Genomic DNA, 27991 nt, shown 5'->3' on the forward strand with positions numbered 1-27991 from the left:
ACAATACAAATATATCACTGAAATCTAGACTTACGTGCCGATGAAAAATTAATGGTAATTTCAGTTAAAGGCATTGGATACCTTTAGTAATTGTCAGTTGTGTCTTCTCACTTGGTGTATCTCAACTGTGTCTCAGAACTATAACGTCAGGGGTCGATTTCACAAAGAGTTAAGATTGATCTTAACTGTGTATCAATCTTAATTGCTAAGCAAAATGTGATTTCACAATACAAATAACTGTGGAAAACAACTCATCTTAAGTTAAGATGAATCTTAGGGCTTTGTGAAATCGACACCAGGTTTTATAACCTTGGCTTTGCATATTATTTTGGAGCTCCTGGTAAATAGAGTTTACTGATCAAGAGTGGTCTTTATAGTACTTGTTTGGCAAAATGAAACAATATTTTTTTTTAAAGCAAAACATTTTACTTGTTGATTTTTTATTTGTTTTTTATGTATACGCAAAAGTATATATAAAAGTCTTTTTCTGCTTGAAGATGACATGAAACTAACTGCGTGATAGGCCTAATGTATGTGTCTCCATGTTGCATCATCTCGTAAAGTGACAAGGGGACTTGAACATCAATCAAGCAGCAATAATGAAACGTCAACAAAGCCAAATTAAGTGTGATATTACTTTCCGACTGTCAAACTGACTAATATTGTGTTTTTTATTCTATACGAAAAATATGTTAAAACACCGACCTTTTAATGTAAATCGTACTGAGGGCCAACTAATGCGAATTTAATCTACTGCACAGCAAGACTTCAGGCACAAAAAAAATCAATCTAAATTGCTTTAAAGAAACAAAATTATGGGTGCATGTATACGACGCGTACGATGCTGGTTGTATACGTAGGCCTATGTTTCAATGACGTATCTAGGCAGGGGAGGGCGAATCTCGCTAAAAGTAACAAAGGGACGACGTACGTGGATACAACATTATTTAAATTACCAGAGCAACGCTTATACTTTTAACATTAACATATTTTGACCAACAAATTTAGCATATTTAAAAAAAAATAACTCATCTATAACTATATGTAATTATTTACATGTCCTTTTAGGCATTGATTTTGCTACACGTCTAGTATATTTTTTTTGCTCAAAAGTATCTCATTTTTTTTGCGAATAAAACGTATCTGAGTATTGTGTCAACATGAGGAGCAAGCATGATGTAAAATGTTATTACATTGTTAAAATTTGTTCTCACATACAAGCATTATTAGCCTAAGTAGGATTTGAAACTTTGCATGGTGGCCATACGATATGGAAAGGTTTGCGGTAACACCATGTAATAACTATCTTTAAAGGCAGTGGACACTATTGGTAATTACTCAAAATAATTAGCATAAAACCTTTCTTGGTGACGAGTAATGGGGAGAGGTTGATGGTATAAAACATTGTGAGAAACGGCTCCCTCTAAAATGCCATAGTTTTTGAGACAGAAGTAATATTCTACGAATTTGATTTCGAGACCTCAGATTCAAACTTGAGGTCTTGAAATCAACCATCTAATTAAACGCAAACAACTTTGTGTGACAATGGTGCTTTTTCCTTTCATTACTATCTCGCAACTTCGATGACTGATTGAGCCCAAATTTTCACAGGTTTGTTACACCAACTGTGAAGGCTAGTCTTTGACAATTACCAATAGTGTCCACTGCCTTTAAATGAAAGGGGAGGTTCGGAAAGGAACCGTTGGTTTCAACTCGACGTTTCGATCAGTATGCTCTGATCCTCTTCTGTAGAAAGGGCCTAAGTCAATGTTTGTGGTTAGTGCGCACCTTGTTTTGTCAAGTGTACAAACCCAGTAAGTTGTTAAACTTATTGGAATATTTTGTTGTGACTGTGCTTTGATGTCGTGACGTTGTGACATTGTGACAATAGCGAGGTTTAGCTGCAAGTTACGCGAGCACAACGTGAGTGAACGTCAACAAATTGTGTTGTTTCTGGGTGACGTCACCACTTTGGGCTTATTTCATGCTCACGTATGACGTTTGTATGCACATACGTACCTGACGTGAAAAATGGTAACTTCATGTATGCTAAAAACGTGATATTTTAACGACACAATTTTCCGACGTTCACGTTTACGCGGAACGTGCAGCTAAACCTCTATTATTGTACATGAAGTGCCTGTCACATGAAGTGCCTTCTGCAACTGCTTTAATAGTACCATAATGTAGTAATGTCATGGTTACTTTAAGATGACGCCACGGTCACTTATGGTGACGACATAAACCTGTCCCTTGACGATGATATTTACAATATGGAGCATTTGCATTTACAACAGCACTGCTGTGGGTAGTCTGGTGCATAGACCTTGCGCGGCTGCTGGCCATAGATCCAGTATCTGCCCTCCTTGCCTTTCCACGTGTATTGGACCTCGGCGATTGGGATCCCGACCACTTTGTGCGTCTGTAATGTAAAAACTGTCATTACTAAAAGTCATATTATGCAAAATTCACCCTAATTAATGTCCCAACCTATTTAAAGCTCCCATCTTTACTCTGACCTTGCCTGCACATAGATGATCTCGTTGTCAATGAGATCGGTAATAAATGGTGACAATGTAGCACGCGACATCGTATGTTTATAATGTTTTGAAACCCAATCTGGGCCCAATTTCATAGAGCTGCTAAGCACCAAAATTTGCTTAGCATGAAATTTCTTCCTTCATAAAAACATGATTATCGACTAAATTTCTAATTGTGGCATATTGCTTGTTACTGGTATTCAGCTGTTTGCTTATCCTGAAAATCACGTGGAAATTTGGCTGGTTATCCTGTTTTTATCAAGAAAGAAATTTCATGCTTAGCAATTTTGTGTGCTAAGCAGCTCTATGAAATTGGGCCCTGGTAGGCAAAAGGTAAAGATGCCTCCTCCATGGATGAAAACTTTCAACTGAAACTTGCGGTTTTTATCTCTTCTTAGTTTTGTACGAGAAAAGAAAAAATGGGCACACCTCAAAATTGATTAAGTCATTTAGCCTTTATAAGTCTTGATAAGTTTGCATTACCTGCTGTACGATGCGTTCTGTTTTCACTTTGCCGTGTTTTGCAGCAAACTTTTCAGATTGGCTGTTCACTTCAGCGACTGAGAAGTTAGTCAAGGGCGCCACCTATAGACGTATACAAACAAGTGAAGATTCCTCATGTGCTAATTATGACCAATAGTACATTGTGAATGAATGATCAAGAGAATTACACGCATACATTTTATTTAACTATAGTGCACTTAGGGTTCCAAAGAAAATGAGATAATCATTTCAACTTTAATGACGATATTTACCGATTGTTTGGTTTCTTCAAAGAGTGTGACCCCATCAACTCCTTTCGTCACTAGTTTCCTAGGCAACCGCTTCTCAGTATGATATAAGAACTCATCCCTTTTGACGTCACTATATTTAAAAGAAAAACCACGATGTTTGAAGATTTTTAATATTAACAAATTAAAAATGTGAACATCTTTATGTCGCGAGTTAATGTCATGAGTAATGTGAAAACAAGAAGAATTTTCGGCTAAACAATTGAAGCAACTTTTAATGTCCTATGATTATTGTAACATATTTTTTTTGTAAGGTTTTTCGTTTCTGTTTGACATAAAGTGGCTAATTTTTTGTCAGTAAAACAACTTGAAATCGACACGTATGTACTTGAGCCAATAAATCGTACTCTCTTAATGTAAAAGAGTGAAAAGGCACTCTTTGAAGAGCCATATGAAGGACAACTCTTTTTCGAGTGGTCTTCCACTCTTTTAGATTGAAGTTTGCATCTTTTTAAGTGATTTTCACTCTGCCCTGGAGTGAAACCCCTCTAAAAGAGTGAAATAACCACCACTCTTTTTGAAGAGCCATAGAGGGACAGCTCGAAATGTAAAGAGTAGTGTTTTTCACTCTTTTACACTAAGAGAGTATGCATGACGTCATCCCACCGTCATCGAGGCAAAACGATTTTGAGTATGGAAACGCACACTAACTGTGGCCCAATGAGCAACCGCCTTTTGACATCTGCGTGAGGGCGCCCTACTACAATAACTACTTCATATAAAGGTCTAAACAATAAATGCTATTTCTAAACTTTGTTGCGTTAATTTGACCTTCAAACTGCAATGGACCCTATAGCGGGTGCGTTCGTTTAGCTTCCCTAGATCGACCCCGCAGTTCTCACTCGGGTGAGCCTCTGACAAGAGCTAATCGAACGATCACACTCGCCCTCCCGTGGTGACGGCATGCACCTTAGGTCACCCCAAGTGAACCACTCCACAAGCAGGGCACTGGGGGCTGACCCGGGTGAGCCCCGTCAAAGCTATTCGAACGTACCGGGGCAGACCGGGGTCGACCCAGTGAAGCTAAACGAACCGCACCCAAAGACTACACTTACAATGTGGAAGTCAGCATGATGTAGAATTCCAGCAGCTTATACGCTTCACATTTGGAGCATGATATGACACCATGTCCATTGCACCGAAAACACCTAGATAAAATAATACATCAACACATCAAACAACGTCGTGGAAACATAAGTCTGAGAATAAGGGGTGCGTGTTGTCTATGCATTATCTGCTTTTGAGGTAATTCATGCACGCTGCCATTTTAGTTGTGTGGCAAAATGTCTGATCATTGCCCACTGATTGGCTGGATACTGTTGCCTTGAATAACCATGGCAGATCAGGTGATACTGCTACCCTATACGAGTTGACAGAGGGTCTTGTGCACAAAGACAAAGACAAACATAATATTTTAGCTTGTCGTGTACTTTGGTCTACTTCCATGCGCAACGCGAGTCGGTAAGTATAACTTTGTAATTAACATTTCAAAATTAACAATAGCGAAACATTTTATTTAAGAAAGATACAAACTATACGATGTTGTTGAAATGAGTCACATGGTTTTGATTATGGGATATCGTTGAGGCATGCTTAAACAAAAAAACAAAACTGCTAAAATTGAAAAAATCAAAATGGCTGCCACGGTCGAAATTTGGTAGCACGGGAGATGAACAAACCTCTGTCCTCCTTTGCCATGGCAGTACACGCAGTCTTCATTCTTTTTGTGACCCGTAGCCTTGCAGTGTTTACATTTGGTCTGCAAATGAAATGTACACAACCGAAATGAACTGCAACTTATTACCACTTTCATTGTCAAACGATGGGTCAGCTACACATGTTCCCTACTGGAGCAGAAATGTTACACCTTTTAGTGACCTATTGCTGTTTTAAACAAAAGTGCCAAAGTCTGCCTTCAGTTCTGGCTGAAATACAACATCGCGCGGGTGCGAACACAATAAGAAGAATATTGTATCAGCAAACAAAATCCAAAACAAAATCCAAAACATTATCAAAAGTCCTTGATTTATTCTTACCCTTCCTCGACCTTTACACCTAAAGCATTTGTTAAAGCCACGTCCAGTGCAAGCAAAACACGTCTATGATGAGAAAACATTAAAGGCAGTTATTGGTAATTACTCAAAATATTTATTATCATAAAACCTTTCTTGGTGACGAGTAATGGGGAGAGGTTGATGGTATAAAACATTGTGAGAAACGGCTCCCTCTGAAGTGCCATAGTTTTCGAGAAAGAAGTAATTTTCCACGAATTTGATTTCGAGACCTCAGGTTTAGAACTTGAGGTCTCGAAATCAACCATCTAAACACACACAACTTCGTGTGACAAGGGTGTTTTTTCCTTCATTATTATCTCGCAAGTTCGATGACCGATTGGGCTCAAATTTTCACAGGTTGGTTATTTTATGCACATGTTGAGATACATAAACTGTGAAGGCTAGTCTTTGACAATTACCAAAAGTGTCCACTGCCTTCAATAAGTGACGGTAAAATTAGATTTTATCTAATGGGAGACTTTCAGGACGCTTGGTGGCAGCAGACCTACCAGGTAAAATCCATTGTTCTCGATAATGTGCGCACGCTCAGAACTACGTAAACAATGGAAATTTACCTGGTAAGTCTGCTGCCACCTAGCGCCTCAAAGTCTTCCATTATGTAAGGAATCTACACTGAACCATTAAATTTCATTGAAAGTACCGTAAGTATGATTGTGTAAAACGCAAACTGTTTGCGAGGAAATAAGCTGGACTGAACTGAGACTGAACTATTATAGTCCCCTTTTCGTTGATCGAGACTTAAAAATTGGGTCATAATTTTGATTTTTGTCAAACTTTACTACGCATTTCTCAAGTCAATATTATCTTAACTCAATATTGAGAACCGGAGCTCGATAGGCCAAGGATTAATTTACTGTAAAACATATTTGCGAACTTTGTTTCGTCTCATGTAAAAACGAATATTCATATACATCTTACCTCGACAGTCGAGCTGTGTGGCACTCTCACTTTTGTAACGCTGGGTTTCAAAGTCGCACTGAAAGGGTTCGGTACGTCCCAAAGAGCGGGTGGGGCGCCCTCTCTTGGACTATCTATGTTTTGACCTGATGTGTAAAGCACGGATAAGAAGGTTACGGTTAAAGATTCTTTTTACCAATCTCATGAGAGGTTGTGTTTGAATGTTGACAGATCAGGTGTGTCCTTCAGCTCGTCTGGCGAGGAATTCCAGAGACGCGGTGCTCAGCTGGAAAAGGCACGGTCTCCGTAATTTGCCAGACGAGTTTTGAGAACATAAAAAATGTGAGTATGTGTGATGATGATGACTCTAAGACCTGGTCTTATGTTTAATACGTTGTTGAATAAGATTTTGTGTTTTATTTTTTTATTTTGTGTGATTTTTAAATGTTTCAGTGCAATCACCTTTTTATATTGTATAATTATATTTTTATCGTTGGCCGGGGTCTGGTTTTACACATCTTTTGATGACAGTTGTATACTTTTGTTTTAACCAAACCTTGACAGCCCCTGTACAACTTGTAACTATTGTGTATGTCTTAAGATTTAAAATAAATAAAATCTGTATTGTAGCAAGGTACTAATCCCCCAAAATATATCCCCATTGAAAATAGTACTTATTTGTAGCTACAGTGTGACTTACCTTTGTATGGTATGAAGGCTCGCTTAGTTGTCCGACTTTCCACAAATGTCTCCAAGGTGTACTTAAAAAAAAGGAAAAAAAGGCATGTCAAATAAAATACCCCAAATTATACTGCAAACTGTTACATACGGAGTCCCTCGAGAAAACCTTATGCGTGTGTGTCACTTGTGAGCTCCGTACAATGCAAACATTGGAACAGTAATTATATTCGCAGTTAAAGGCAGTGGACACTATTGGTAATTGTCAAAAACTAGCCTTTACAGTTGGTGTATCTCAACATATGCATAAAATAACTAACCTGTGAAAATTTGAGCTCAATCGGTCATCAAAGTTGCGAGATAATAATGAAAGAAGAAAACACCCTTGTCACACGAAGTTGTGTGCGTTTAGATGGTTGATTTCGAGACCTCAAGTTCTAAATCTGAAGTCTCGAAAATTATTTCTTTCTCAAAAACTATGGCACTTCAGAGGGAGCCGTTTCTCACAATGTCTTATACCATCAACCTCTCCCATTACTCGTCACCAAGAAAGGTTTTATGCTAATAATTATTTTGAGTAATTACCAATAGTGTTCACTGCCTTTAAGTCTGACGTTCATGTATATACATATAAAGACACCACCTGTCCTTATAGTTTATGCGATTCACTTACTTTAGTGGCAGATGAATACTCGATCTTACTTATTTCCATCTCTTTAGCCGTTCGTTTCCCGAAGCAACAGTGCTGGGCAGTCAGGTCAACCAGTGCATGTTTCGCTTCCGCGTCAGGGATGTCCCTGCAAGCACTGGTGGCACAATGGAAGTCCAGTATCATAATTTCGATGGATTGTTTTAGGGGGAAGGTAAAATTGATTTCATAGATCACCAACTTATCCTTTGTTTATGACTGGCTAAAGGAATATTGTGTTCTTATTATTTGTTGTTTTAGGGGATGTGTTGTTGAGCAAGACATACCATTTATTTTGTCTTGAGGTAGGGCCTTGGTTTTGTCAACCCTGCAGCGAGGGACCTGTTGGGTTGAAACATTTATGTGGTAGGTTGTCTGTCATCACATGCTGACAATCTTTTCTCAAATGAGAGGATTTGGTTTGCATTTTACATCGATTGTTTTTTATCTAAGTGTTTTGTTTTCATGTCCAGGTATTGCCTTAGTATGGTTAGTATCTCATTTTCTGCTTAAGTTTTGGTTTCATCTAATATTGATTGACATATCCAATTAAGTACGCAAAGTGTGCGGACAGAGTTTTGTCCTGCCCCTCCTAACCAAATTACTGACTTCTGTTGATCAACACCCCCTATAGAACATGTGGTATAGTCCAATTTAGGATATCATGGAATAATGAGCTGACCAGTGTGTACAATGTGGTTAAAGACACGGACACTATTGGTAATATTGTCAAAGACCAGTCTTATCGATTCTCAACATATGCATAAAATAACAAACCTGTAATTTGAGCTCGATTGGTCGTCGGAGTAGTGAGACAACTATGAAAGAAAAAAACACCCTTGTCGCACGAACTTGTGTGCTTTCAGATGCTTGATTTCAAGAACTCAAATTCTAAATCTGAGGTCTCGAAATCAAGTTCGTGGAAAATTACTCCTTTCTCGAAAACTACGCCACTTCAGAGGGAGCCGTTTCTCAGAACGTTTTATACTATCAACCTCTCCCCATTACTCGTTACCAAGTGAGGTTTTTATGCTAATAATTATTTTGAGTAATTACCAATAGTGTCCACACTGCCTTTAAGAGCGACAATGTTAGTGACCAACTGTGAGCATGCTGGTAGCAGTCTCTCTTGCTGCAGTATTAGATCACACTTCACTGTTTCGTGTCACTTCACGTAATGTTTTTCAAACTATTAGAGCGTCAAAACGGAACTATATAAGTTTCCATTTTCCACTGAGCTTGACTTTATTTATTTCTCCTTCGAAGTAGTTTTGCCATCTATAATATACAAATTGAATGTCACTTACGATTTGTATCCCCTCGGTTGGTTTTGTGGTATGTGCAAGTGAGGCCTTTCAGCAGGTTTGCCTACAAAATAGTGTCAGACAGAAACATCTCTGAATTTTAATAAGAATGTTCAATACTCGCGGTGGGGCAAAGCAAATGTTAATTTTAAGCAGCAAACATTTAATCGAAAAAAGGGTTAGCAAAGCCCTGAGCAAGCTGATAAGCGATCCCCTGATAAAACAAATTGCAGTATTAAACAAAAGGAACTTAAAGACAGTGGACACTATTGGTAATTACTCAAAATAATTATCAGCATAAAACCTCATTTTGGTAACGAGTAATGGGGAGAGGTTGATAGTAAAAAACATTGTGAGAAACGGCTCCCTCTGAAGTGACGTAGTTTTTGAGAAAGAAGTAATTTTACACGAATTTGATTTCGAGACCTCAAGTTTAGAATTTGAGGTCTCGAAATCAAGCATCTGGAAGCACACAACTTCGTGTGACAAGGGTGTTTTTTCTTTCATAGTTATCTCGCAACTCCGACGACCAATCAAGCTCAAATTTTCACAGATTTGTTATTTTATGCATATGTTGAGATACACCAAGTGAGAAAACTGCAGGTCTTTGACATTATACCAATAGTGTCCACTGTCTTTAAGCTTATAAATTAACTGTTGTTTTGTTAGTAGTAATAAATAAAACAAACACAAGACCGGTCCTTTAGGCTCTACTCATTATGCATTGACCAATCAAAACAGTGGACCAATTAGCGTCCAAAAGGCAAACACTTAGAAACTTCATCCAAAAACGTAAACATTTTCCCGCCATTTTCAATTTCTGCGTTGTGTCTTACACATAGATGAAGTGCACATGACGTCATTGACCTTGACGCATGTATTTGGTGTCAGTTTTGGTGAGAGTGAACGTCATTTGGTGTCACTCTTTTTGGGTGAAATTGGAACGAGTTTCACTCTAAATCGAGTTGTCCTCCATATGGCTATTTGCAAGAGTGGTATGGTGAACAAAACGAGAGGTTTTCACTCTTTTACATTAAGAGTGCACCCACTTATGGTGGGCGGAGGCTACTGGGTATAGGTCTATTATACAGACCGACTTAAACTAAAAGAGTGAAAACTTGGAAAGAAAATCCCAAAACAAACAAATAATTAATCTTCTTATCAGATAATATCACTTTTTTATTTTAATCAACTTAATCCCTCTCCTATGCACACAGCTTAAATAAAGAAGTCGACTTTGTTCTATGAACCCAGCACCGAATTAGATACAATTATACAAAAACAAATAATATTTAGAAAGTAAAATGAATAATGCATTTCAGTGAACTACTTTAAGGAAGGTGGGTATAAGACATCAATCTACGGTTTAATAAACTTAATTCTATATTGTACCAGTATTATTTGTTGATTTTAAAAAGAATGTGTATTGAACCAAAGAGATGATTGAACTGGATCTAAAAAATAAAAAAATATGGTAAAAATAGACCAGCAACACTATGAAAAGTAAGACCTAACAAAATCGAGTAATATTGTCAAGTAGTCGTGGCCGAGCGGTTAAGGCGATAGACTAGAAATCCATTGGGGTCTCCCCGCGCAGGTTCGAATCCTGCCGACTACGTGTGATTTTTATTTTTTCTTCTACAAATTATTTATTTCCAATGCCCAATATAAATCGCAAGGCAAGTTTGAATTCGACTTGTTTTGTCCCGAAGAATACAAATAAAAACGAGTCAAAAGTGACAGGTAGTCGTGGCCGAGTGGTTAAAGCGACAGACTTGAAATCTGTCAGTGTCTACCCGCTCAGGTTCGAACCCTGCCAACTACGTCGTTTTGCTTTACGTTTCTTCGTAAACATATTGCAGTACAATTTAATAAAATCTAACAAAATCAAGAAGTAGTGTCAAGTAGTCGTGGCCGAGCGGTTAAGGCGATAGACTAGAAATCTATTGGGGTCTCCCCGCGCAGGTTCGAATCCTGCCGACTACGTGTGATTTTTATTTTTTCTTCTACAAATTATTTATTTCCAATGCCCAATATAAATCGCAAGGCAAGTTTGAATTCGACTTGTTTTGTCCCGAAGAATACAAATAAAAACGAGTCAAAAGTGACAGGTAGTCGTGGCCGAGTGGTTAAAGCGACAGACTTGAAATCTGTCAGTGTCTACCCGCTCAGGTTCGAACCCTGCCAACTACGTCGTTTTGCTTTACGTTTCTTCGTAAACATATTGCAGTACAATTTAATAAAATCTAACAAAATCAAGAAGTAGTGTCAAGTAGTCGTGGCCGAGCGGTTAAGGCGATAGACTAGAAATCTATTGGGGTCTCCCCGCGCAGGTTCGAATCCTGCCGACTACGTGAATTTTCTATTTTATTTTGTTCTTCTATCAATGAAAACTGAAATTAGTTTTCTTTTAGCTAAGGTCGGAGTCCTACATCGCAGTTTCGAGTCATGCCGACTGAGAACTCGTCTTGTTTTTTATCTTACACTGAGCTTTCGAATTGCTAGCTGAATTTAAACAGAAGCTAGACACAGGTAGTCGTGGCCGAGTGGTTAAGGAGACAGACTTGAAATCTGTTGGTGTCTCCCGCGCAGGTTCGAACCCTGCCGACTACGTTTTTGCTGTTTTGGGGCATCATGTTTCATAAACATTCGAGTACAATAAAAAGAAGTTTACAAACATCGCAAGTAAATAATTCCTTACAGGTAGTCGTGGCCGAGTGGTTAAGGCGATAGACTAGAAATCTATTGGGGTGTCCCCGCGCAGGTTCGAACCCTGCCGACTACGTTTTTGCCTTTTGGGGGCATCATGTTTCATAAATAATCGAGTACAAGAAAAAAGTTCACCAAAATTGCAAGTAGAGAAATCCCCACAGGTAGTCGTGGCCGAGTGGTTAAGGCGACAGACTTGAAATGTGTTTGGGTCTCCCCGCGCAGGTTCGAACCCTGCCGACTACGTTTTTCCTTTTTTGGGGAGCATCATGTATCATAAACATTCAAGTACAATAAAAAGAAGTTTACAAACATCGCAAGTAAATAATTCCTTACAGGTAGTCGTGGCCGAGTGGTTAGGGCGATAGACTAGAAATCTATTGGGGTGTCCCCGCGCAGGTTCGAACCCTGCCGACTACGTTTTTGCCTTTTGGGGGCATCATGTTTCATAAATAATCGAGTACAAGAAAAAAGTTCACCAAAATTGCAAGTAGAGAAATCCCCACAGGTAGTCGTGGCCGAGTGGTTAAGGCGACAGACTTGAAATGTGTTTGGGTCTCCCCGCGCAGGTTCGAACCCTGCCGACTACGTTTTTCCTTTTTTGGGGAGCATCATGTATCATAAACATTCAAGTACAAGAAAAAAAAGTTTACAAACATCGCAAGTAAATAATTTCTCACAGGTAGTCATGGCCGAGTGGTTAAGGCGACAGACTTGAAATCTGTTGGGATCTCCCCGCGCAGGTTCGAACCCTGCCGACTACGTTTTTGCCTTTTTTTTGGGGGGGGGGGGGATCATGTTTCTTAAACATTCAAGTACACGACAAAGCAGTTTACACAATTGCAAGTAGAAAATTCCTTGCAGATAGTCGTGGCCGAGTGGTTAAGGCGACAGACTTGAAATCTGTTTTGGTCTCCCCGCGCAGGTTCGAACCCTGTCGACTACGTTTCTACCTTTTCGGGCATCATGTTTCATAAACATTCGAGTACAGATAAAGCAGTTTACACAATTGCAAGTAAATAATTCCTTTCAGGTAGTCGTGGCTGAGTGGTTAAGGCGACAGACTTGAAATCTGTTGGGGTCTCCCCGCGCAGGTTCGAGTCCTGCCCACTACGTTTTTCCTTTTGGGGGAGCATCATGTTTCATAAACATTCGAGTACATGAAAATAAGTTCACAAAGTATGAAAGTAGATAATTCCCCACAGGTAGTCGTGGCCGAGTGGTTAAGGCGACAGACTTGAAATCTGTTGGGGTCTCCCCGCGCAGGTTCGAACCCTGCCGACTACGTTTTTGCCTTGTAGGGGGGTGGGGGCTATATGTTTCATAAACAATCGAGTACAAGAAAATAAGTTCACGAAAATTGCAAGTAGAGATTCTCCAACAGGTATTCGTGGCCGAGTGGTTAAGGCGACAGACTTGAGATCGGTTGGGGTCTCCCCGCGCAGGTTTTTACCCTGCCGACTAACACAAATTCCTCCAGGAAAAAACAACTAAACATGTATGGGGGGAGAGAAGTTTTCAAAGCGCAGCACCAAAGCTTTGGAACTCCCTCCCGGACACTGTAAAACTCTCCAAATCACTCAACACATTCAAGAACAGTTTAAAAACTCATTTTCATAGAGAAGCTTTTTGTTCAGTTTATTTTTCTTATTTTGTTGTTTGCTACTTTCATTGCTTGTTGTTCCTTTGTAGAGTATCGCCATGAGCGCCGCTTGCGGCGGACACCGGCGCTTTATTAAGTGTCCATTATTATTATTATTATTATTACGTTTTTGCCTTTTTTGGGGGCATCATGTTTCATAAATATTCAAGTAAAAAAGAAGCCAATAACATTGCAAGTAGATTGTTCTTCACAGGTAGTCGTGGCCGAGTGGTTAAGGCGACAGACTAGAAATCTGTTGGGGTCTCCCCGCGCAGGTTCGAACCCTGCCGACTACGTTTTGCCTTTTTGGGGCATCATGTTTCCTAAACATTCGAGTACAATAAAAAGAAGTTTACAATCATTGCAAGTAAATAACTCCTAATAGGTAGTCGTGGCCGAGTGGTTAAGGCGACAGACTTGAAATCTGTTGGGGTCTCCCCGCGCAGGTTCGAACCCTGCCGACTACGTTTTTGCCTTTTGGGGGGCATCATGTTTCATAAACATTCGAGTACAATAAAAAGAAATTTACAATCATTGCAAGTAAATAACTCCTAACAGGTAGTCGTGGCCGAGTGGTTAAGGTGACAGACTTGAAATCTGTTGGGATCTTCCCGCGCAGGTTTGAACCCTGCCGACTACGTTTTTGCCTTTTTGGGGCATCATGTTTCATAAACATTCAAGTAAAAAAGAAGCCAATAACATTGCAAGTAGATGATTCTTCACAGGTAGTCGTGGCCGAGTGGTTAAGGCGACAGACTAGAAATCTGTTGGGGTCTCCCCGCGCAGGTTCGAATCCTGCCGACTACGTTTTTGCCTTTTGGGGGTATCTTGTTTCATAAACATTCGAGTACAATAAAAAGAAGTTTACAAACATTGCAAGTAAATAACTCCTACCAATTAGTCGTGGCCGAGTGGTTAAGGCGACAGACTTGAAATCTATTGGGGTCTCCCCGCGCAGGTTCGAACCCTGCCGACTACGTTTTTGCCTTTTGGGGGGCATCATGTTTCATAAACATTCTAGTAAAAAAGAAGCCAATAACATTGCAAGTAGATAATTCTTCATAGGAAGTCGTGGCCGAGTGGTTAAGGCGACAGACTAGAAATCTGTTGGGGTCTCCCCGCGCAGGTTCGAACCCTGCCGACTACGTTTTTGCCTTTTTGGGGCATCATGTTTCATAAATATTCAAGTAAAAAAGAAGCCAATAACATTGCAAGTAGATGATTCTTCACAGGTAGTCGTGGCCGAGTGGTTAAGGCGACAGACTTGAGATCGGTTGGGGTCTCCCCGCGCAGGTTTTTACCCTGCCGACTAACACAAATTCCTCCAGGAAAAAACAACTAAACATGTATGGGGGGAGAGAAGTTTTCAAAGCGCAGCACCAAAGCTTTGGAACTCCCTCCCGGACACTGTAAAACTCTCCAAATCACTCAACACATTCAAGAACAGTTTAAAAACTCATTTTCATAGAGAAGCTTTTTGTTCAGTTTATTTTTCTTATTTTGTTGTTTGCTACTTTCATTGCTTGTTGTTCCTTTGTAGAGTATCGCCATGAGCGCCGCTTGCGGCGGACACCGGCGCTTTATTAAGTGTCCATTATTATTATTATTATTATTACGTTTTTGCCTTTTTTGGGGGCATCATGTTTCATAAATATTCAAGTAAAAAAGAAGCCAATAACATTGCAAGTAGATTGTTCTTCACAGGTAGTCGTGGCCGAGTGGTTAAGGCGACAGACTAGAAATCTGTTGGGGTCTCCCCGCGCAGGTTCGAACCCTGCCGACTACGTTTTGCCTTTTTGGGGCATCATGTTTCCTAAACATTCGAGTACAATAAAAAGAAGTTTACAATCATTGCAAGTAAATAACTCCTAATAGGTAGTCGTGGCCGAGTGGTTAAGGCGACAGACTTGAAATCTGTTGGGGTCTCCCCGCGCAGGTTCGAACCCTGCCGACTACGTTTTTGCCTTTTGGGGGGCATCATGTTTCATAAACATTCGAGTACAATAAAAAGAAATTTACAATCATTGCAAGTAAATAACTCCTAACAGGTAGTCGTGGCCGAGTGGTTAAGGTGACAGACTTGAAATCTGTTGGGATCTTCCCGCGCAGGTTTGAACCCTGCCGACTACGTTTTTGCCTTTTTGGGGCATCATGTTTCATAAACATTCAAGTAAAAAAGAAGCCAATAACATTGCAAGTAGATGATTCTTCACAGGTAGTCGTGGCCGAGTGGTTAAGGCGACAGACTAGAAATCTGTTGGGGTCTCCCCGCGCAGGTTCGAATCCTGCCGACTACGTTTTTGCCTTTTGGGGGTATCTTGTTTCATAAACATTCGAGTACAATAAAAAGAAGTTTACAAACATTGCAAGTAAATAACTCCTACCAATTAGTCGTGGCCGAGTGGTTAAGGCGACAGACTTGAAATCTATTGGGGTCTCCCCGCGCAGGTTCGAACCCTGCCGACTACGTTTTTGCCTTTTGGGGGGCATCATGTTTCATAAACATTCTAGTAAAAAAGAAGCCAATAACATTGCAAGTAGATAATTCTTCATAGGAAGTCGTGGCCGAGTGGTTAAGGCGACAGACTAGAAATCTGTTGGGGTCTCCCCGCGCAGGTTCGAACCCTGCCGACTACGTTTTTGCCTTTTTGGGGCATCATGTTTCATAAATATTCAAGTAAAAAAGAAGCCAATAACATTGCAAGTAGATGATTCTTCACAGGTAGTCGTGGCCGAGTGGTTAAGGCGACAGACTAGAAATCTGTTGGGGTCTCCCCGCGCAGGTTCGAATCCTGCCGACTACGTTTTTGCCTTTTGGGGGTATCTTGTTTCATAAACATTCGAGTACAATAAAAAGAAGTTTACAAACATTGCAAGTAAATAACTCCTACCAATTAGTCGTGGCCGAGTGGTTAAGGCGACAGACTTGAAATCTATTGGGGTCTCCCCGCGCAGGTTCGAACCCTGCCGACTACGTTTTTGCCTTTTGGGGGGCATCATGTTTCATAAACATTCTAGTAAAAAAGAAGCCAATAACATTGCAAGTAGATAATTCTTCACAGGTAGTCGTGGCCGAGTGGTTAAGGCGACAGACTAGAAATCTGTTGGGGTCTCCCCGCGCAGGTTCGAACCCTGCCGACTACGTTTTTGCCTTTTTGGGGCATCATGTTTCATAAACATTCGAGTACAATAAAAAGAAGTTTACAATCATTGCAAGTAAATAACTCCTAACAGGTAGTCGTGGCCGAGTGGTTAAGGCGACAGACTAGAAATCTGTTGGGGTATCCCCGCGCAGGTTCGAATCCTGCCTACTACGTTTTTGCCTTTTGGGGGTATCTTGTTTCATAAACATTCGAGTACAGTAAAAAGAAGTTTACAAACATTGCAAGTAAATAACTCCTAACAGGTAGTCGTGGCCGAGTGGTTAAGGCGACAGACTAGAAATCTGTTGGGGTATCCCCGCGCAGGTTCGAATCCTGCCTACTACGTTTTTGCCTTTTGGGGGTATCTTGTTTCATAAACATTCGAGTACAGTAAAAAGAAGTTTACAAACATTGCAAGTAAATAACTCCTAACAGGTAGTCGTGGCCGAGTGGTTAAGGCGACAGACTAGAAATCTGTTGGGGTATCCCCGCGCAGGTTCGAATCCTGCCTACTACGTTTTTGCCTTTTGGGGGGCATCATGTTTCATAAACATTCGAGTACAATAAAAAGAAATTTACAATCATTGCAAGTAAATAACTCCTAACAGGTAGTCGTGGCCGAGTGGTTAAGGCGACAGACTTGAAATCTATTGGGGTCTCCCCGCGCAGGTTCGAACCCTGCCGACTACGTTTTTTACTTTTGGGGCAGTATGTTTCATAAATATTCAAGTAAAAAAGAAGCCAATAACATTACAAGAGATAATTCCAGACAGGTAGTCGTGGCCGAGTGGTTAAGGCGACAGACTAGAAATCTGTTGGGGTCTCCCCGCGCAGGTTCGAACCCTGCCGACTACGTTTTTGCCTTTTGGGGGTATCTTGTTTCATAAACATTCGAGTACAGTAAAAAGAAGTTTACAAACATTGCAAGTAAATAACTCCTAACAGGTAGTCGTGGCCGAGTGGTTAAGGCGACAGACTAGAAATCTGTTGGGGTATCCCCGCGCAGGTTCGAATCCTGCCTACTACGTTTTTGCCTTTTGGGGGTATCTTGTTTCATAAACATTCGAGTACAGTAAAAAGAAGTTTACAAACATTGCAAGTAAATAACTCCTAACAGGTAGTCGTGGCCGAGTGGTTAAGGCGACAGACTAGAAATCTGTTGGGGTATCCCCGCGCAGGTTCGAATCCTGCCTACTACGTTTTTGCCTTTTGGGGGTATCTTGTTTCATAAACATTCGAGTACAGTAAAAAGAAGTTTACAAACATTGCAAGTAAATAACTCCTAACAGGTAGTCGTGGCCGAGTGGTTAAGGCGACAGACTAGAAATCTGTTGGGGTATCCCCGCGCAGGTTCGAATCCTGCCTACTACGTTTTTGCCTTTTGGGGGGCATCATGTTTCATAAACATTCGAGTACAATAAAAAGAAATTTACAATCATTGCAAGTAAATAACTCCTAACAGGTAGTCGTGGCCGAGTGGTTAAGGCGACAGACTTGAAATCTATTGGGGTCTCCCCGCGCAGGTTCGAACCCTGCCGACTACGTTTTTTACTTTTGGGGCAGTATGTTTCATAAATATTCAAGTAAAAAAGAAGCCAATAACATTACAAGAGATAATTCCAGACAGGTAGTCGTGGCCGAGTGGTTAAGGCGACAGACTAGAAATCTGTTGGGGTCTCCCCGCGCAGGTTCGAACCCTGCCGACTACGTTTTTGCCTTATGGGGCATCATGTTTCATAAACATTCGAGTACAATAAAAAGAAATTTACAATCATTGGAAGTAAATAACTCAAAACAGGTAGTTGTGGCCGAGTGGTTAAGGCGACAGACTTGAAATCTGTTGGGATCTTCCCGCGCAGGTTCGAACCCTGCCGACTACGTTTTTGCCTTTTTGGGGCATCATGTTTCATAAACAGTCAAGTAAAAAAGAAGCCAATAACATTGCAAGTAGATAATTCTTCACAGGTAGTCGTGGCCGAGTGGTTAAGGCGACAGACTAGAAATCTGTTGTGGTCTCCCCGCGCAGGTTCGAACCCTGCTGACTACGATTTTGCCTTTTGGGGGCATTGTGTTTCATAAACATTCAAGAAAAGCAGAAGCCCATAACATTGCAATTAGAAAGTTTGTAACAGGTAGTCGTGGCCGAGCGGTTAAGGCGACAGACTAGAAATCTGGTGGGTTCTCCCCGCGCTTGTTTGAACCATGGCGACTACGTTTTTGCCTTTTTTGGGGGCAGTATGTTTCATAAATATTCAAGTAAAAAAGAAGCCAATAACATTGCAAGAGATAATTCCAGACAGGTAGTCGTGGCCGAGTGGTTAAGGCGACAGACTAGAAATCTGTTGGGGTATCCCCGCGCAGGTTCGAATCCTGCCTACTACGTTTTTGCCTTTTGGGGGTATCTTGTTTCATAAACATTCGAGTACAGTAAAAAGAAGTTTACAAACATTGCAAGTAAATAACTCCTAACAGGTAGTCGTGGCCGAGTGGTTAAGGCGACAGACTAGAAATCTGTTGGGGTCTCCCCGCGCAGGTTCGAACCCTGCCGACTACGTTTTTGCCTTGTAGGGGGTGGGGGCTATATGTTTCAAAAACATACGAGTACAAGAAAATAAGTTCACGAAAATTGCAAGTAGAGATTCTCCAACAGGTATTCGTGGCCGAGTGGTAAAGGCGACACACTTGAGATCTGTTGGGGTCTCCCCGCGCAGGTTTTAACCCTGCCGACTACGTTTTTGCCTTTTTGTGGGCATCATGTTTCATAAACATTCAAGTAAAAAAGAAGCCAATAACATTGCAAGTAGATATTTCTTCACAGGTAGTCGTGGCCGAGTGGTTAAGGCGACAGACTAGAAATCTGTTGGGTCTCCCCGCGCAGGTTCGAACCCTGCCGACTACGTTTTTGCCTTGTAGGGGGGTGGGGGCTATATGTTTCATAAACAATCGAGTACAAGAAAATAAGTTCACGAAAATTGCAAGTAGAGATTCTCCAACAGGTATTCGTGGCCGAGTGGTTAAGGCGACAGACTTGAGATCGGTTGGGGTCTCCCCGCGCAGGTTTTTACCCTGCCGACTACGTTTTTGCCTTTTTTGGGGGCATCATGTTTCATAAATATTCAAGTAAAAAGGAAGCCAATAACATTGCAAGTAGATAGTTCTTCACAGGTAGTCGTGGCCGAGTGGTTAAGGCGACAGACTAGAAATCTGTTGGGGTCTCCCCGCGCAGGTTCGAACCCTGCCGACTACGTTTTGCCTTTTTGGGGCATCATGTTTCATAAACATTCGAGTACAATAAAAAGAAGTTTACAATCATTGCAAGTAAATAACTCCTAATAGGTAGTCGTGGCCGAGTGGTTAAGGCGACAGACTTGAAATCTGTTGGGGTATCCCCGCGCAGGTTCGAATCCTGCCTACTACGTTTTTGCCTTTTGGGGGTATCTTGTTTCATAAACATTCGAGTACAGTAAAAAGAAGTTTACAAACATTGCAAGTAAATAACTCCTAACAGGTAGTCGTGGCCGAGTGGTTAAGGCGACAGACTAGAAATCTGTTGGGGTATCCCCGCGCAGGTTCGAATCCTGCCTACTACGTTTTTGCCTTTTGGGGGTATCTTGTTTCATAAACATTCGAGTACAGTAAAAAGAAGTTTACAAACATTGCAAGTAAATAACTCCTAACAGGTAGTCGTGGCCGAGTGGTTAAGGCGACAGACTAGAAATCTGTTGGGGTCTCCCCGCGCAGGTTCGAACCCTGCCGACTACGTTTTTGCCTTGTAGGGGGGGTGGGGGCTATATGTTTCAAAAACATACGAGTACAAGAAAATAAGTTCACGAAACTTGCAAGTAGAGATTCTCCAACAGGTATTCGTGGCCGAGTGGTAAAGGCGACACACTTGAGATCTGTTGGGGTCTCCCCGCGCAGGTTTTAACCCTGCCGACTACGTTTTTGCCTTTTTGTGGGCATCATGTTTCATAAACATTCAAGTAAAAAAGAAGCCAATAACATTGCAAGTAGATATTTCTTCACAGGTAGTCGTGGCCGAGTGGTTAAGGCGACAGACTAGAAATCTGTTGGGGTCTCCCCGCGCAGGTTCGAACCCTGCCGACTACGTTTTTGCCTTGTAGGGGGGTGGGGGCTATATGTTTCATAAACAATCGAGTACAAGAAAATAACTTCACAAAAATTGCAAGTAGAGATTCTCCAACAGGTATTCGTGGCCGAGTGGTTAAGGCGACAGACTTGAGATCGGTTGGGGTCTCCCCGCGCAGGTTTTTACCCTGCCGACTACGTTTTTGCCTTTTTTTGGGGCATCATGTTTCATAAATATTCAAGTAAAAAAGAAGCCAATAACATTGCAAGTAGATAGTTCTTCACAGGTAGTCGTGGCCGAGTGGTTAAGGCGACAGACTAGAAATCTGTTGGGGTCTCCCCGCGCAGGTTCGAACCCTGCCGACTACGTTTTGCCTTTTTGGGGCATCATGTTTCATAAACATTCGAGTACAATAAAAAGAAGTTTACAATCATTGCAAGTAAATAACTCCTAATAGGTAGTCGTGGCCGAGTGGTTAAGGCGACAGACTTGAAATCTGTTGGGGTCTCCCCGCGCAGGTTCGAACCCTGCCGACTACGTTTTTGACTTTTGGGGGGCATCATGTTTCATAAACATTCGAGTACAATAAAAAGAAATTTACAATCATTGCAAGTAAATAACTCCTAACAGGTAGTCGTGGCCGAGTGGTTAAGGTGACAGACTTGAAATCTGTTGGGATCTTCCCGCGCATGTTTGAACCCTGCCGACTACGTTTTTGCCTTTTTGGGGCATCATGTTTCATAAACATTCAAGTAAAAAAGAAGCCAATAACATTGCAAGTAGATAATTCTTCACAGGTAGTCGTGGCCGAGTGGTTAAGGCGACAGACTAGAAATCTGTTGGGGTCTCCCCGCGCAGGTTCGAACCCTGCCGACTACGTTTTTGCCTTTTTGGGACATCATGTTTCATAAACATTCGAGTACAATAAAAAGAAGTTTACAATCATTGCAAGTAAATAACTCCTAACAGGTAGTCGTGGCCGAGTGGTTAAGGCGACAGACTTGAAATCTGTTGGGGTCTCCCCGCGCAGGTTCGAACCCTGCCGACTACGTTTTTGCCTTTTGGGGGCATCATGTTTCATAAACATTCGAGTACAATAAAAAGAAATTTACAATCATTGCAAGTAAATAACTCCTAACAGGTAGTCGTGGCCGAGTGGTTAAGGCGACAGACTTGAAATCTATTAGGGTCTCCCCGCGCAGGTTCGAACCATGCCGACTACGTTTTTTACTTTTGGGGCAGTATGTTTCATAAATATTCAAGTAAAAAAGAAGCCAATAACATTGCAAGAGATAATTCCAGACAGGTAGTCGTGGCCGAGTGGTTAAGGCGACAGACTAGAAATCTGTTGGGGTCTCCCCGCGCAGGTTCGAACCCTGCAGACTACGTTTTTGCCTTTTGGGGCATCATGTTTCATAAACATTCGAGTACAATAAAAAGAAATTTACAATCATTGCAAGTAAATAACTCCTAACAGGTAGTCGTGGCCGAGTGGTTAAGGCGACAGACTTGAAATCTGTTGGGATCTTCCCGCGCAGGTTCGAACCCTGCCGACTACGTTTTTGCCTTTTTGGGGCATCATGTTTCATAAACATTCAAGGAAAGCAGAAGCCCATAACATTGCAATTAGAAAGTTTGTAACAGGTAGTCGTGGCCGAGCGGTTAAGGCGACAGACTAGAAATCTGTTGGGGTCTCCCCGCGCAGGTTCGAACCCTGCCGACTACGTTTTTGCGTTTTTGGGGCATCATGATTGTTTCATAAACATTCGAGTACAATAACAAGAAGTTTACAATCATTGCAAGTAAATAAATCCTAACAGGTATTCGTGGCCGAGTGGTTAAGGCGACAGACTTGAGATCTGTTTGGGTCTCCCCGCGCAGGTTTTAACCCTGCCGACTGCGTTTTTGCCTTTTTGTGGGCATCATGTTTCATAAACATTCAAGTAAAAAAGAAGCCAATAACATTGCAAGAGATAATTCCAGACAGGTAGTCGTGGCCGAGTGGTTAAGGCGACAGACTAGAAATCTATTGGGGTCTCCCCGCGCAGGTTCGAACCCTGCCGACTACGTTTTTGCCTTTTTGGGGCATCATGTTTCATAAACATTCGAGTACAATAAAAAGAAGTTTACAATCATTGCAAGTAAATAACTCCTAACAGGTAGTCGTGGCCGAGTGGTTAAGGCGACAGACTTGAAATCTGTTGGGGTCTCCCCGCGCAGGTTCGAACCCTGCCGACTACGTTTTTGCCTTTTGGGGGCATCATGTTTCATAAACATTCGAGTACAATAAAAAGAAATTTACAATCATTGCAAGTAAATAACTCCTAACAGGTAGTCGTGGCCGAGCGGTTAAGGCGACAGACTTGAAATCTGTTGGGATCTTCCCGCGCAGGTTCGAACCCTGCCGACTACGTTTTTGCCTTTTTGGGGCATCATGTTTCATAAACATTCAAGTAAAAAAGAAGCCAATAACATTGCAAGTAGATAATTCTTCACAGGTAGTCGTGGCCGAGTGGTTAAGGCGACAGACTAGAAATCTGTTGGGGTCTCCCCGCGCAGGTTCGAACCCTGCTGACTACGATTTTGCCTTTTGGGGGCATTGTGTTTCATAAACATTCAAGAAAAGCAGAAGCCCATAACATTGCAATTAGAAAGTTTGTAACAGGTAGTCGTGGCCGAGCGGTTAAGGCGACAGACTAGAAATCTGGTGGGGTCTCCCCGCGCTTGTTTGAACCATGGCGACTACGATTTTGCCTTTTTTGGGGCAGTATGTTTCATAAATATTCAAGTAAAAAAGAAGCCAATAACATTGCAAGAGATAATTCCAGACGGGTAGTCGTGGCCGAGTGGTTAAGGCGACAGACTAGAAATCTGTTGGGGTATCCCCGCGCAGGTTCGAATCCTGCCGACTACGTTTTTGCGTTTTTGGGGCATCATGATTGTTTCATAAACATTCGAGTACAATAACAAGAAGTTTACAATCATTGCAAGTAAATTAATCCTAACAGGTAGTCGTGGCCGAGTGGTTAAGGCGACAGACTTGAAATCTGTTGGGGTCTCCCCGCGCAGGTTCGAACCCTGCCGACTACGTTTTTGCCTTGTAGGGGGGTGGGGGCTATATGTTTCATAAACAATCGAGTACAAGAAAATAAGTTCACGAAAATTGCAAGTAGAGATTCTCCAACAGGTATTCGTGGCCGAGTGGTTAAGGCGACAGACTTGAGATCTGTTTGGGTCTCCCCGCGCAGGTTTTAACCCTGCCGACTACGTTTTTGCCTTTTTGTGGGCATCATGTTTCATAAACATTCAAGTAAAAAAGAAGCCAATAACATTGCAAGTAGATAATTTTTCACAGGTAGTCGTGGCCGAGTGGTTAAGGCGACAGACTAGAAATCTGTTGGGGTCTCCCCGCGCAGGTTCGAACCCTGCTGACTACGATTTTGCCTTTTGGGGGCATCGTGTTTCATAAACATTCAAGAAAAGCAGAAGCCCATAACATTGCAATTAGAAAGTTTGTAGCAGGTAGTCGTGGCCGAGCGGTTAAGGCGACAGACTAGAAATCTGGTGGGGTCTCCCCGCGCTTGTTTTGAACCATGCCAACTACGTTTTTGCCTTTTTGGGGGCAGTGTTTCATAAACATTCAAGTAAAAAAGAAGCCAATAACATTGCAAGAGATAATTCCAGACACGTAGTCGTGGCCGAGTGGTTAAGGCGACAGACTAGAAATCTGTTGGGGTATCCCCGCGCAGGTTCGAACCCTGCCGACCACGGTTTTGCCTTTTGGGGGTATCTTGTTTCATAAACAATCGAGTACAATAAAAAGAAGTTTACAATCATTGCAAGTAAATAACTCCTAACAGGTAGTCGTGGCCGAGTGGTTAAGGCGACAGACTTGAAATCTGTTGGGATCTTCCCGCGCAGGTTCGAACCCTGCCGACTAGGTTTTTGCCTTTTTGGGGCATCATGTTTCATAAACATTCAAGAAAAGCAGAAGCCCATAACATTGCAAGTAGACAACTCCTAACAGGTAGTCATGGCCGAGTGGTTAAGGCCATAGACTAGAAATCTGTTGGGGTCTCACCGCGCATGTTCGAACCCTGCCGACTACGCTTTTTTTTTTTGGGGGGGGGGGGCTTCATGTTTCATAAACAATTAAGTACAAGAAAAAAAGTTAACAGACATTGCAAGTAGATAATTCCTCATCACAGGTAGTCGTGGCCGAGTGGTTAAGGCGACAGATTATAAATCTGTTGGGGTCTCCCGCGCAGGTTCGAATCCTGCCGACTTTGGTGTAAAAAAGAAATGATGTTTGGTCTATTAATTCAATTTCAACAAAACTCTTCATGTCACCTTATTTTAACGAACGCACCTGTTTTGTTTGAATGTTATATTCTTTTCAAGAAAAAAGACAAAGTAACTGAATACTTTATTCCTAGCACTCGTCTTCAAAATAGAATAAAATTATAAAAATACATCAAATACTGCTAGTGAAAGTGATAATTAGCCATGCACCAATACCACATCTTGGACTGCTTGTAACCAAAAGCTTAAATCATTCCACAGCAGATGCTGAACCATTCTTATGCTTCGATCGCCATCTTTGTCTTGTTCCCTGTATGCTCTTAACTATAAGAATACTGATCCCTATGTTCCATAAAGGGGCCAGGCAATAATAAAATTGTATTTCACCATGTTATGCCTCAAATCTCACACACCAACTTTAGTACCTTTAAATGGTTACCCGCACATTGTCCATATAATTCTTTAAGTGAAAACAGAGAGTTTTATTCTAGAGGAAATGTTTTCTTTTGCTTTTTACGAACATGAATTACATGTCGAATAAATCCTTCTTTTGACTTACTCTCCATGGTACTCGTGTTCTCATAGCCGTCGATTTTCGTTATGGCCTGCGTCATTTTATACGCTGGTTCCCGCACCTTCTCGTTGTCCTCCACGTCTGCCCTCGGAGCGTCGGGCCAAGTGTAGGATGGAGAATCTGTCTCGCCAGAGGGCGCTCTCCAAGCTTGATCGAGAAAAATGGATGAACAGGTTATTTATTTATTTCAATGTTTGATTAACATGTAGTGAGTTGTATTTGACAATCGCAGGCTGTGAATGATTGAAATTGCCTTATTTTTGTATGGACGTAGGGCCTATTCTTGTTAGTTAAAGGCAGTGGACACTATTGGTAATTGTCAAAGACTAGCCTTCACAGTTGGTGTATATTAACATATGCATAAAATAACAAACCTGTGAAAATTTGAGCTCAATCGGTCATCGAAGTTGCCAGATAATAATGAAAGAAAAAACAACCCTGGTCACACGAAGCTGTGTGCGTTTAGATGGTTGATTTCGAGACCTCAAGTTCTAAATATAAGGTCTCGAAATCAAGTTCGTGGAAAATTACTTCTTTCTCGAAAACTATGTCACTTCAGAGGGATCCGTTTCTCACAATGTTTTATACTATCAACAGCTCCCCATTACTCGTTACCAAGTAAGGTTTTATGCTAATAATTATTTTGAGTAATTACCAATAGTGTACAATGCCTTTAATAGGTTAACCATATTTGTCTTATTAATTAATGTTTACCTTTTGAAGTGCATGTCATTGGTGATATAAAAGGTGGCTTTGTATATTCCAATGCAATTCCTTACAGGCAATAAGCTGCACGGTTATTATTGTTATGTTATTATCAAGCAACTCTGAAAGTTGACTGAAACTAATTGCAACGTCATTAGTTCTTCAACTGACGTCATTATGCATACTCACGTATTGATTGGTCCATTCCAGGTCTGGACAAGTCCCCGGATGCAACAAGAGGCAACTGTGCAGTTTGCATGTACATGGGCGGGGCTTGTGGCAATGATTGGGAGGGCGACTGGACATTCTGCGCAAGGGGAACTTGATTCCCGTGAGGCGATCCTTTTGAGGGGTTGGAAATGGAAGGGAAAATAGCCTTATTAAGACCTGTGGCCAATTTCATAGAGCTGTTTAAGCAAAAACAAAAATGCTTAAGCACGAAAATAGCACGCTTATTTTACAGATTTTGCTGGCCAAAATTTCATGCCATATACATTGCTTGTGACTGGTATTAAGCTGTTGTTTACTTAGCATAACAATTGAGTGGAGTCTTGGCCGGTAATCTGATTTTACTAAGCAAGGATTTTTTTGCTTGCCCAGAACACAATTAAACAAGAAATGTTTTGACAGAGATGTTGTGCTTAAGTTATTTAAAACAGCCGTGTAGTTCTGCTACAAGAGAAATAGGCCCCTACCAAAGTATGAGGGCCTACGGCTTTTAGATGATGTGATTTTGTGTTTTGGTGATACAAGCTAGCACACAATCGGAGTATGAAATGAGAAAGATATGTGATATGAGTTGTAATGTTTCCTGAAACTAGATAATGTCTGTTTTCGAACATTATTTTTTAGTCATGTTTACTATTTTGCTTAGTATTGCACAACTAACTTTGTTTTGTTCATTACGATTCCGTCTTTTCTTATTATGACTATGGACATAAATGTTAGCTTGAATTGAATATAAGCCATTTGCGTGTTAGATTTGAATCAATATTGTATGGTACAATGACGTGCTTGATCAAGAGTTACCAGTTAAAGTTTGAACTCCTCCGGCTTTTAGACAGTTGCTATGTCACATGATTATAGGGGCAAGCTTTTGCTTAGTTTCGTAAGAGATGCACGATTCTGAATGGATGTGTATGGCACAATGGTACAAGGGTTTGATTTCACAAAGAGTTAGGACTAGTCCTACCCATGTCCTACCTAAGAGATATCAAAAATGTGCAGCTAGTCCTAAGTTAGGACGGGTAACTCGTCCCAACTCGAGATAAGACTAGTCTTAACTCTATGTGAAATCCACCCCTGGGTTTGCTCATCTGGAGGTTGCTCTACAAAAGCTTGCCCTTAATCAGTTGGCGTAGCAACTGTCTCGACAGTCTGAGGAATTCAAATGTAATTACATTGTGACTGAGCAAGTCATTGTTCAAATCTAAAGTGGCAAATGGCTCATTGAATTGAATTAAAAGGTACGAGGTGACACACCTACCTGTCGACTCAACCGGTGGTAGAGATGACGTTGAAGCTATTTGTGTAAACCCTGCCATTTATTCCAGACGAAACAACCAACTACAAGTTCTTCAATGACATTAACACCAGCTGCACGTATTATAGAGTACTGGTAGTTAAAAGCTCTTGTTTTTTCCTACATACCAACGTATAGTATATCCTAGAATAGGGCTATCTGCCAGTCCGAGTTATAAATAAGGCGTATCAGTCAGACCCATTTCAAAAAATATTTTATCTTCTGCTGATAAACATGAACATGTATAGTTTTAATTGAGCGTATCACACTACACCCCGATTCAGCCCAGTCTAGCGTTTCTGTTGATTCGTTTACACAACATCCCCATAGC

The 27991-nt window shown here is 41.3% G+C and overlaps 1 protein-coding gene and 71 non-coding genes across 72 annotated transcripts; 71 read left to right on the plus strand and 1 right to left on the minus strand.

Moving 5' to 3' along the window:
• Positions 1–1666: 1666 nt before the first annotated feature.
• Positions 1667–27933, minus strand: LOC117301617 (protein SSUH2 homolog). Its single transcript, XM_033785638.1, has 13 exons — positions 27625–27933; positions 26328–26480; positions 25419–25580; positions 8977–9037; positions 7655–7787; positions 7004–7064; positions 6325–6449; positions 5368–5430; positions 5011–5090; positions 4387–4479; positions 3296–3404; positions 3024–3125; positions 1667–2422 (listed from the first exon to the last, which is right to left on the minus strand). Exons 1-13 carry the CDS (start codon positions 27680–27682, stop codon positions 2267–2269), a joined length of 1356 nt encoding a protein of 451 aa, XP_033641529.1. The 5' UTR covers positions 27683–27933; the 3' UTR covers positions 1667–2266.
• On the plus strand, positions 10510–10591 carry Trnas-aga. The gene has a single exon. It is a non-coding gene; the product is annotated as a tRNA-Ser (tRNA).
• On the plus strand, positions 10717–10798 carry Trnas-uga. The gene has a single exon. It is a non-coding gene; the product is annotated as a tRNA-Ser (tRNA).
• On the plus strand, positions 10878–10959 carry Trnas-aga. Its single transcript has one exon. It is a non-coding gene; the product is annotated as a tRNA-Ser (tRNA).
• Trnas-uga lies at positions 11085–11166 on the plus strand. The gene has a single exon. It is a non-coding gene; the product is annotated as a tRNA-Ser (tRNA).
• On the plus strand, positions 11246–11327 carry Trnas-aga. Its single transcript has one exon. It is a non-coding gene; the product is annotated as a tRNA-Ser (tRNA).
• On the plus strand, positions 11506–11586 carry Trnas-uga. Its single transcript has one exon. It is a non-coding gene; the product is annotated as a tRNA-Ser (tRNA).
• On the plus strand, positions 11677–11758 carry Trnas-aga. Its single transcript has one exon. It is a non-coding gene; the product is annotated as a tRNA-Ser (tRNA).
• Positions 11847–11928, plus strand: Trnas-uga. The gene has a single exon. It is a non-coding gene; the product is annotated as a tRNA-Ser (tRNA).
• Positions 12021–12102, plus strand: Trnas-aga. Its single transcript has one exon. It is a non-coding gene; the product is annotated as a tRNA-Ser (tRNA).
• Trnas-uga lies at positions 12191–12272 on the plus strand. The gene has a single exon. It is a non-coding gene; the product is annotated as a tRNA-Ser (tRNA).
• Trnas-uga lies at positions 12365–12446 on the plus strand. Its single transcript has one exon. It is a non-coding gene; the product is annotated as a tRNA-Ser (tRNA).
• Positions 12547–12628, plus strand: Trnas-uga. The gene has a single exon. It is a non-coding gene; the product is annotated as a tRNA-Ser (tRNA).
• Positions 12716–12797, plus strand: Trnas-uga. The gene has a single exon. It is a non-coding gene; the product is annotated as a tRNA-Ser (tRNA).
• Trnas-uga lies at positions 12888–12969 on the plus strand. The gene has a single exon. It is a non-coding gene; the product is annotated as a tRNA-Ser (tRNA).
• Trnas-aga lies at positions 13539–13620 on the plus strand. Its single transcript has one exon. It is a non-coding gene; the product is annotated as a tRNA-Ser (tRNA).
• On the plus strand, positions 13710–13791 carry Trnas-uga. The gene has a single exon. It is a non-coding gene; the product is annotated as a tRNA-Ser (tRNA).
• Positions 13883–13964, plus strand: Trnas-uga. Its single transcript has one exon. It is a non-coding gene; the product is annotated as a tRNA-Ser (tRNA).
• On the plus strand, positions 14050–14131 carry Trnas-aga. The gene has a single exon. It is a non-coding gene; the product is annotated as a tRNA-Ser (tRNA).
• Trnas-uga lies at positions 14222–14303 on the plus strand. The gene has a single exon. It is a non-coding gene; the product is annotated as a tRNA-Ser (tRNA).
• On the plus strand, positions 14390–14471 carry Trnas-aga. Its single transcript has one exon. It is a non-coding gene; the product is annotated as a tRNA-Ser (tRNA).
• On the plus strand, positions 15029–15110 carry Trnas-aga. The gene has a single exon. It is a non-coding gene; the product is annotated as a tRNA-Ser (tRNA).
• Positions 15200–15281, plus strand: Trnas-uga. Its single transcript has one exon. It is a non-coding gene; the product is annotated as a tRNA-Ser (tRNA).
• On the plus strand, positions 15373–15454 carry Trnas-uga. Its single transcript has one exon. It is a non-coding gene; the product is annotated as a tRNA-Ser (tRNA).
• On the plus strand, positions 15540–15621 carry Trnas-aga. Its single transcript has one exon. It is a non-coding gene; the product is annotated as a tRNA-Ser (tRNA).
• On the plus strand, positions 15712–15793 carry Trnas-uga. The gene has a single exon. It is a non-coding gene; the product is annotated as a tRNA-Ser (tRNA).
• Positions 15880–15961, plus strand: Trnas-aga. Its single transcript has one exon. It is a non-coding gene; the product is annotated as a tRNA-Ser (tRNA).
• On the plus strand, positions 16047–16128 carry Trnas-aga. Its single transcript has one exon. It is a non-coding gene; the product is annotated as a tRNA-Ser (tRNA).
• Positions 16219–16300, plus strand: Trnas-uga. The gene has a single exon. It is a non-coding gene; the product is annotated as a tRNA-Ser (tRNA).
• Positions 16387–16468, plus strand: Trnas-aga. Its single transcript has one exon. It is a non-coding gene; the product is annotated as a tRNA-Ser (tRNA).
• Trnas-aga lies at positions 16559–16640 on the plus strand. Its single transcript has one exon. It is a non-coding gene; the product is annotated as a tRNA-Ser (tRNA).
• Positions 16731–16812, plus strand: Trnas-aga. The gene has a single exon. It is a non-coding gene; the product is annotated as a tRNA-Ser (tRNA).
• Trnas-aga lies at positions 16903–16984 on the plus strand. Its single transcript has one exon. It is a non-coding gene; the product is annotated as a tRNA-Ser (tRNA).
• Positions 17076–17157, plus strand: Trnas-uga. The gene has a single exon. It is a non-coding gene; the product is annotated as a tRNA-Ser (tRNA).
• Trnas-aga lies at positions 17241–17322 on the plus strand. The gene has a single exon. It is a non-coding gene; the product is annotated as a tRNA-Ser (tRNA).
• On the plus strand, positions 17413–17494 carry Trnas-aga. The gene has a single exon. It is a non-coding gene; the product is annotated as a tRNA-Ser (tRNA).
• Trnas-aga lies at positions 17585–17666 on the plus strand. Its single transcript has one exon. It is a non-coding gene; the product is annotated as a tRNA-Ser (tRNA).
• On the plus strand, positions 17757–17838 carry Trnas-aga. The gene has a single exon. It is a non-coding gene; the product is annotated as a tRNA-Ser (tRNA).
• Trnas-uga lies at positions 17930–18011 on the plus strand. Its single transcript has one exon. It is a non-coding gene; the product is annotated as a tRNA-Ser (tRNA).
• On the plus strand, positions 18095–18176 carry Trnas-aga. Its single transcript has one exon. It is a non-coding gene; the product is annotated as a tRNA-Ser (tRNA).
• Positions 18266–18347, plus strand: Trnas-uga. Its single transcript has one exon. It is a non-coding gene; the product is annotated as a tRNA-Ser (tRNA).
• On the plus strand, positions 18433–18514 carry Trnas-aga. Its single transcript has one exon. It is a non-coding gene; the product is annotated as a tRNA-Ser (tRNA).
• Trnas-aga lies at positions 18768–18849 on the plus strand. The gene has a single exon. It is a non-coding gene; the product is annotated as a tRNA-Ser (tRNA).
• Positions 18940–19021, plus strand: Trnas-aga. Its single transcript has one exon. It is a non-coding gene; the product is annotated as a tRNA-Ser (tRNA).
• Positions 19286–19366, plus strand: Trnas-aga. Its single transcript has one exon. It is a non-coding gene; the product is annotated as a tRNA-Ser (tRNA).
• On the plus strand, positions 19633–19714 carry Trnas-aga. Its single transcript has one exon. It is a non-coding gene; the product is annotated as a tRNA-Ser (tRNA).
• Positions 19804–19885, plus strand: Trnas-uga. The gene has a single exon. It is a non-coding gene; the product is annotated as a tRNA-Ser (tRNA).
• Positions 19976–20057, plus strand: Trnas-aga. Its single transcript has one exon. It is a non-coding gene; the product is annotated as a tRNA-Ser (tRNA).
• On the plus strand, positions 20148–20229 carry Trnas-aga. The gene has a single exon. It is a non-coding gene; the product is annotated as a tRNA-Ser (tRNA).
• On the plus strand, positions 20496–20577 carry Trnas-aga. The gene has a single exon. It is a non-coding gene; the product is annotated as a tRNA-Ser (tRNA).
• On the plus strand, positions 20844–20925 carry Trnas-aga. Its single transcript has one exon. It is a non-coding gene; the product is annotated as a tRNA-Ser (tRNA).
• Positions 21015–21096, plus strand: Trnas-uga. Its single transcript has one exon. It is a non-coding gene; the product is annotated as a tRNA-Ser (tRNA).
• On the plus strand, positions 21188–21269 carry Trnas-uga. Its single transcript has one exon. It is a non-coding gene; the product is annotated as a tRNA-Ser (tRNA).
• On the plus strand, positions 21355–21436 carry Trnas-aga. Its single transcript has one exon. It is a non-coding gene; the product is annotated as a tRNA-Ser (tRNA).
• On the plus strand, positions 21527–21608 carry Trnas-uga. The gene has a single exon. It is a non-coding gene; the product is annotated as a tRNA-Ser (tRNA).
• On the plus strand, positions 21699–21780 carry Trnas-uga. The gene has a single exon. It is a non-coding gene; the product is annotated as a tRNA-Ser (tRNA).
• Positions 21864–21945, plus strand: Trnas-aga. Its single transcript has one exon. It is a non-coding gene; the product is annotated as a tRNA-Ser (tRNA).
• On the plus strand, positions 22035–22116 carry Trnas-uga. The gene has a single exon. It is a non-coding gene; the product is annotated as a tRNA-Ser (tRNA).
• Trnas-aga lies at positions 22202–22283 on the plus strand. The gene has a single exon. It is a non-coding gene; the product is annotated as a tRNA-Ser (tRNA).
• Trnas-uga lies at positions 22378–22459 on the plus strand. Its single transcript has one exon. It is a non-coding gene; the product is annotated as a tRNA-Ser (tRNA).
• On the plus strand, positions 22545–22626 carry Trnas-aga. The gene has a single exon. It is a non-coding gene; the product is annotated as a tRNA-Ser (tRNA).
• On the plus strand, positions 22717–22798 carry Trnas-uga. Its single transcript has one exon. It is a non-coding gene; the product is annotated as a tRNA-Ser (tRNA).
• Positions 22889–22970, plus strand: Trnas-uga. Its single transcript has one exon. It is a non-coding gene; the product is annotated as a tRNA-Ser (tRNA).
• Trnas-aga lies at positions 23056–23137 on the plus strand. Its single transcript has one exon. It is a non-coding gene; the product is annotated as a tRNA-Ser (tRNA).
• On the plus strand, positions 23390–23471 carry Trnas-aga. The gene has a single exon. It is a non-coding gene; the product is annotated as a tRNA-Ser (tRNA).
• On the plus strand, positions 23566–23647 carry Trnas-uga. The gene has a single exon. It is a non-coding gene; the product is annotated as a tRNA-Ser (tRNA).
• Positions 23745–23826, plus strand: Trnas-uga. Its single transcript has one exon. It is a non-coding gene; the product is annotated as a tRNA-Ser (tRNA).
• Trnas-aga lies at positions 23913–23994 on the plus strand. The gene has a single exon. It is a non-coding gene; the product is annotated as a tRNA-Ser (tRNA).
• On the plus strand, positions 24246–24327 carry Trnas-aga. Its single transcript has one exon. It is a non-coding gene; the product is annotated as a tRNA-Ser (tRNA).
• On the plus strand, positions 24418–24499 carry Trnas-uga. The gene has a single exon. It is a non-coding gene; the product is annotated as a tRNA-Ser (tRNA).
• Positions 24585–24666, plus strand: Trnas-aga. The gene has a single exon. It is a non-coding gene; the product is annotated as a tRNA-Ser (tRNA).
• Positions 24766–24846, plus strand: Trnay-aua. The gene has a single exon. It is a non-coding gene; the product is annotated as a tRNA-Tyr (tRNA).
• Positions 27934–27991: the final 58 nt, after the last annotated feature.

Source organism: Asterias rubens, chromosome 17 (assembly GCF_902459465.1).
Source record: "Asterias rubens chromosome 17, eAstRub1.3, whole genome shotgun sequence".
Classification (NCBI taxonomy): domain Eukaryota; kingdom Metazoa; phylum Echinodermata; class Asteroidea; order Forcipulatida; family Asteriidae; genus Asterias; species Asterias rubens.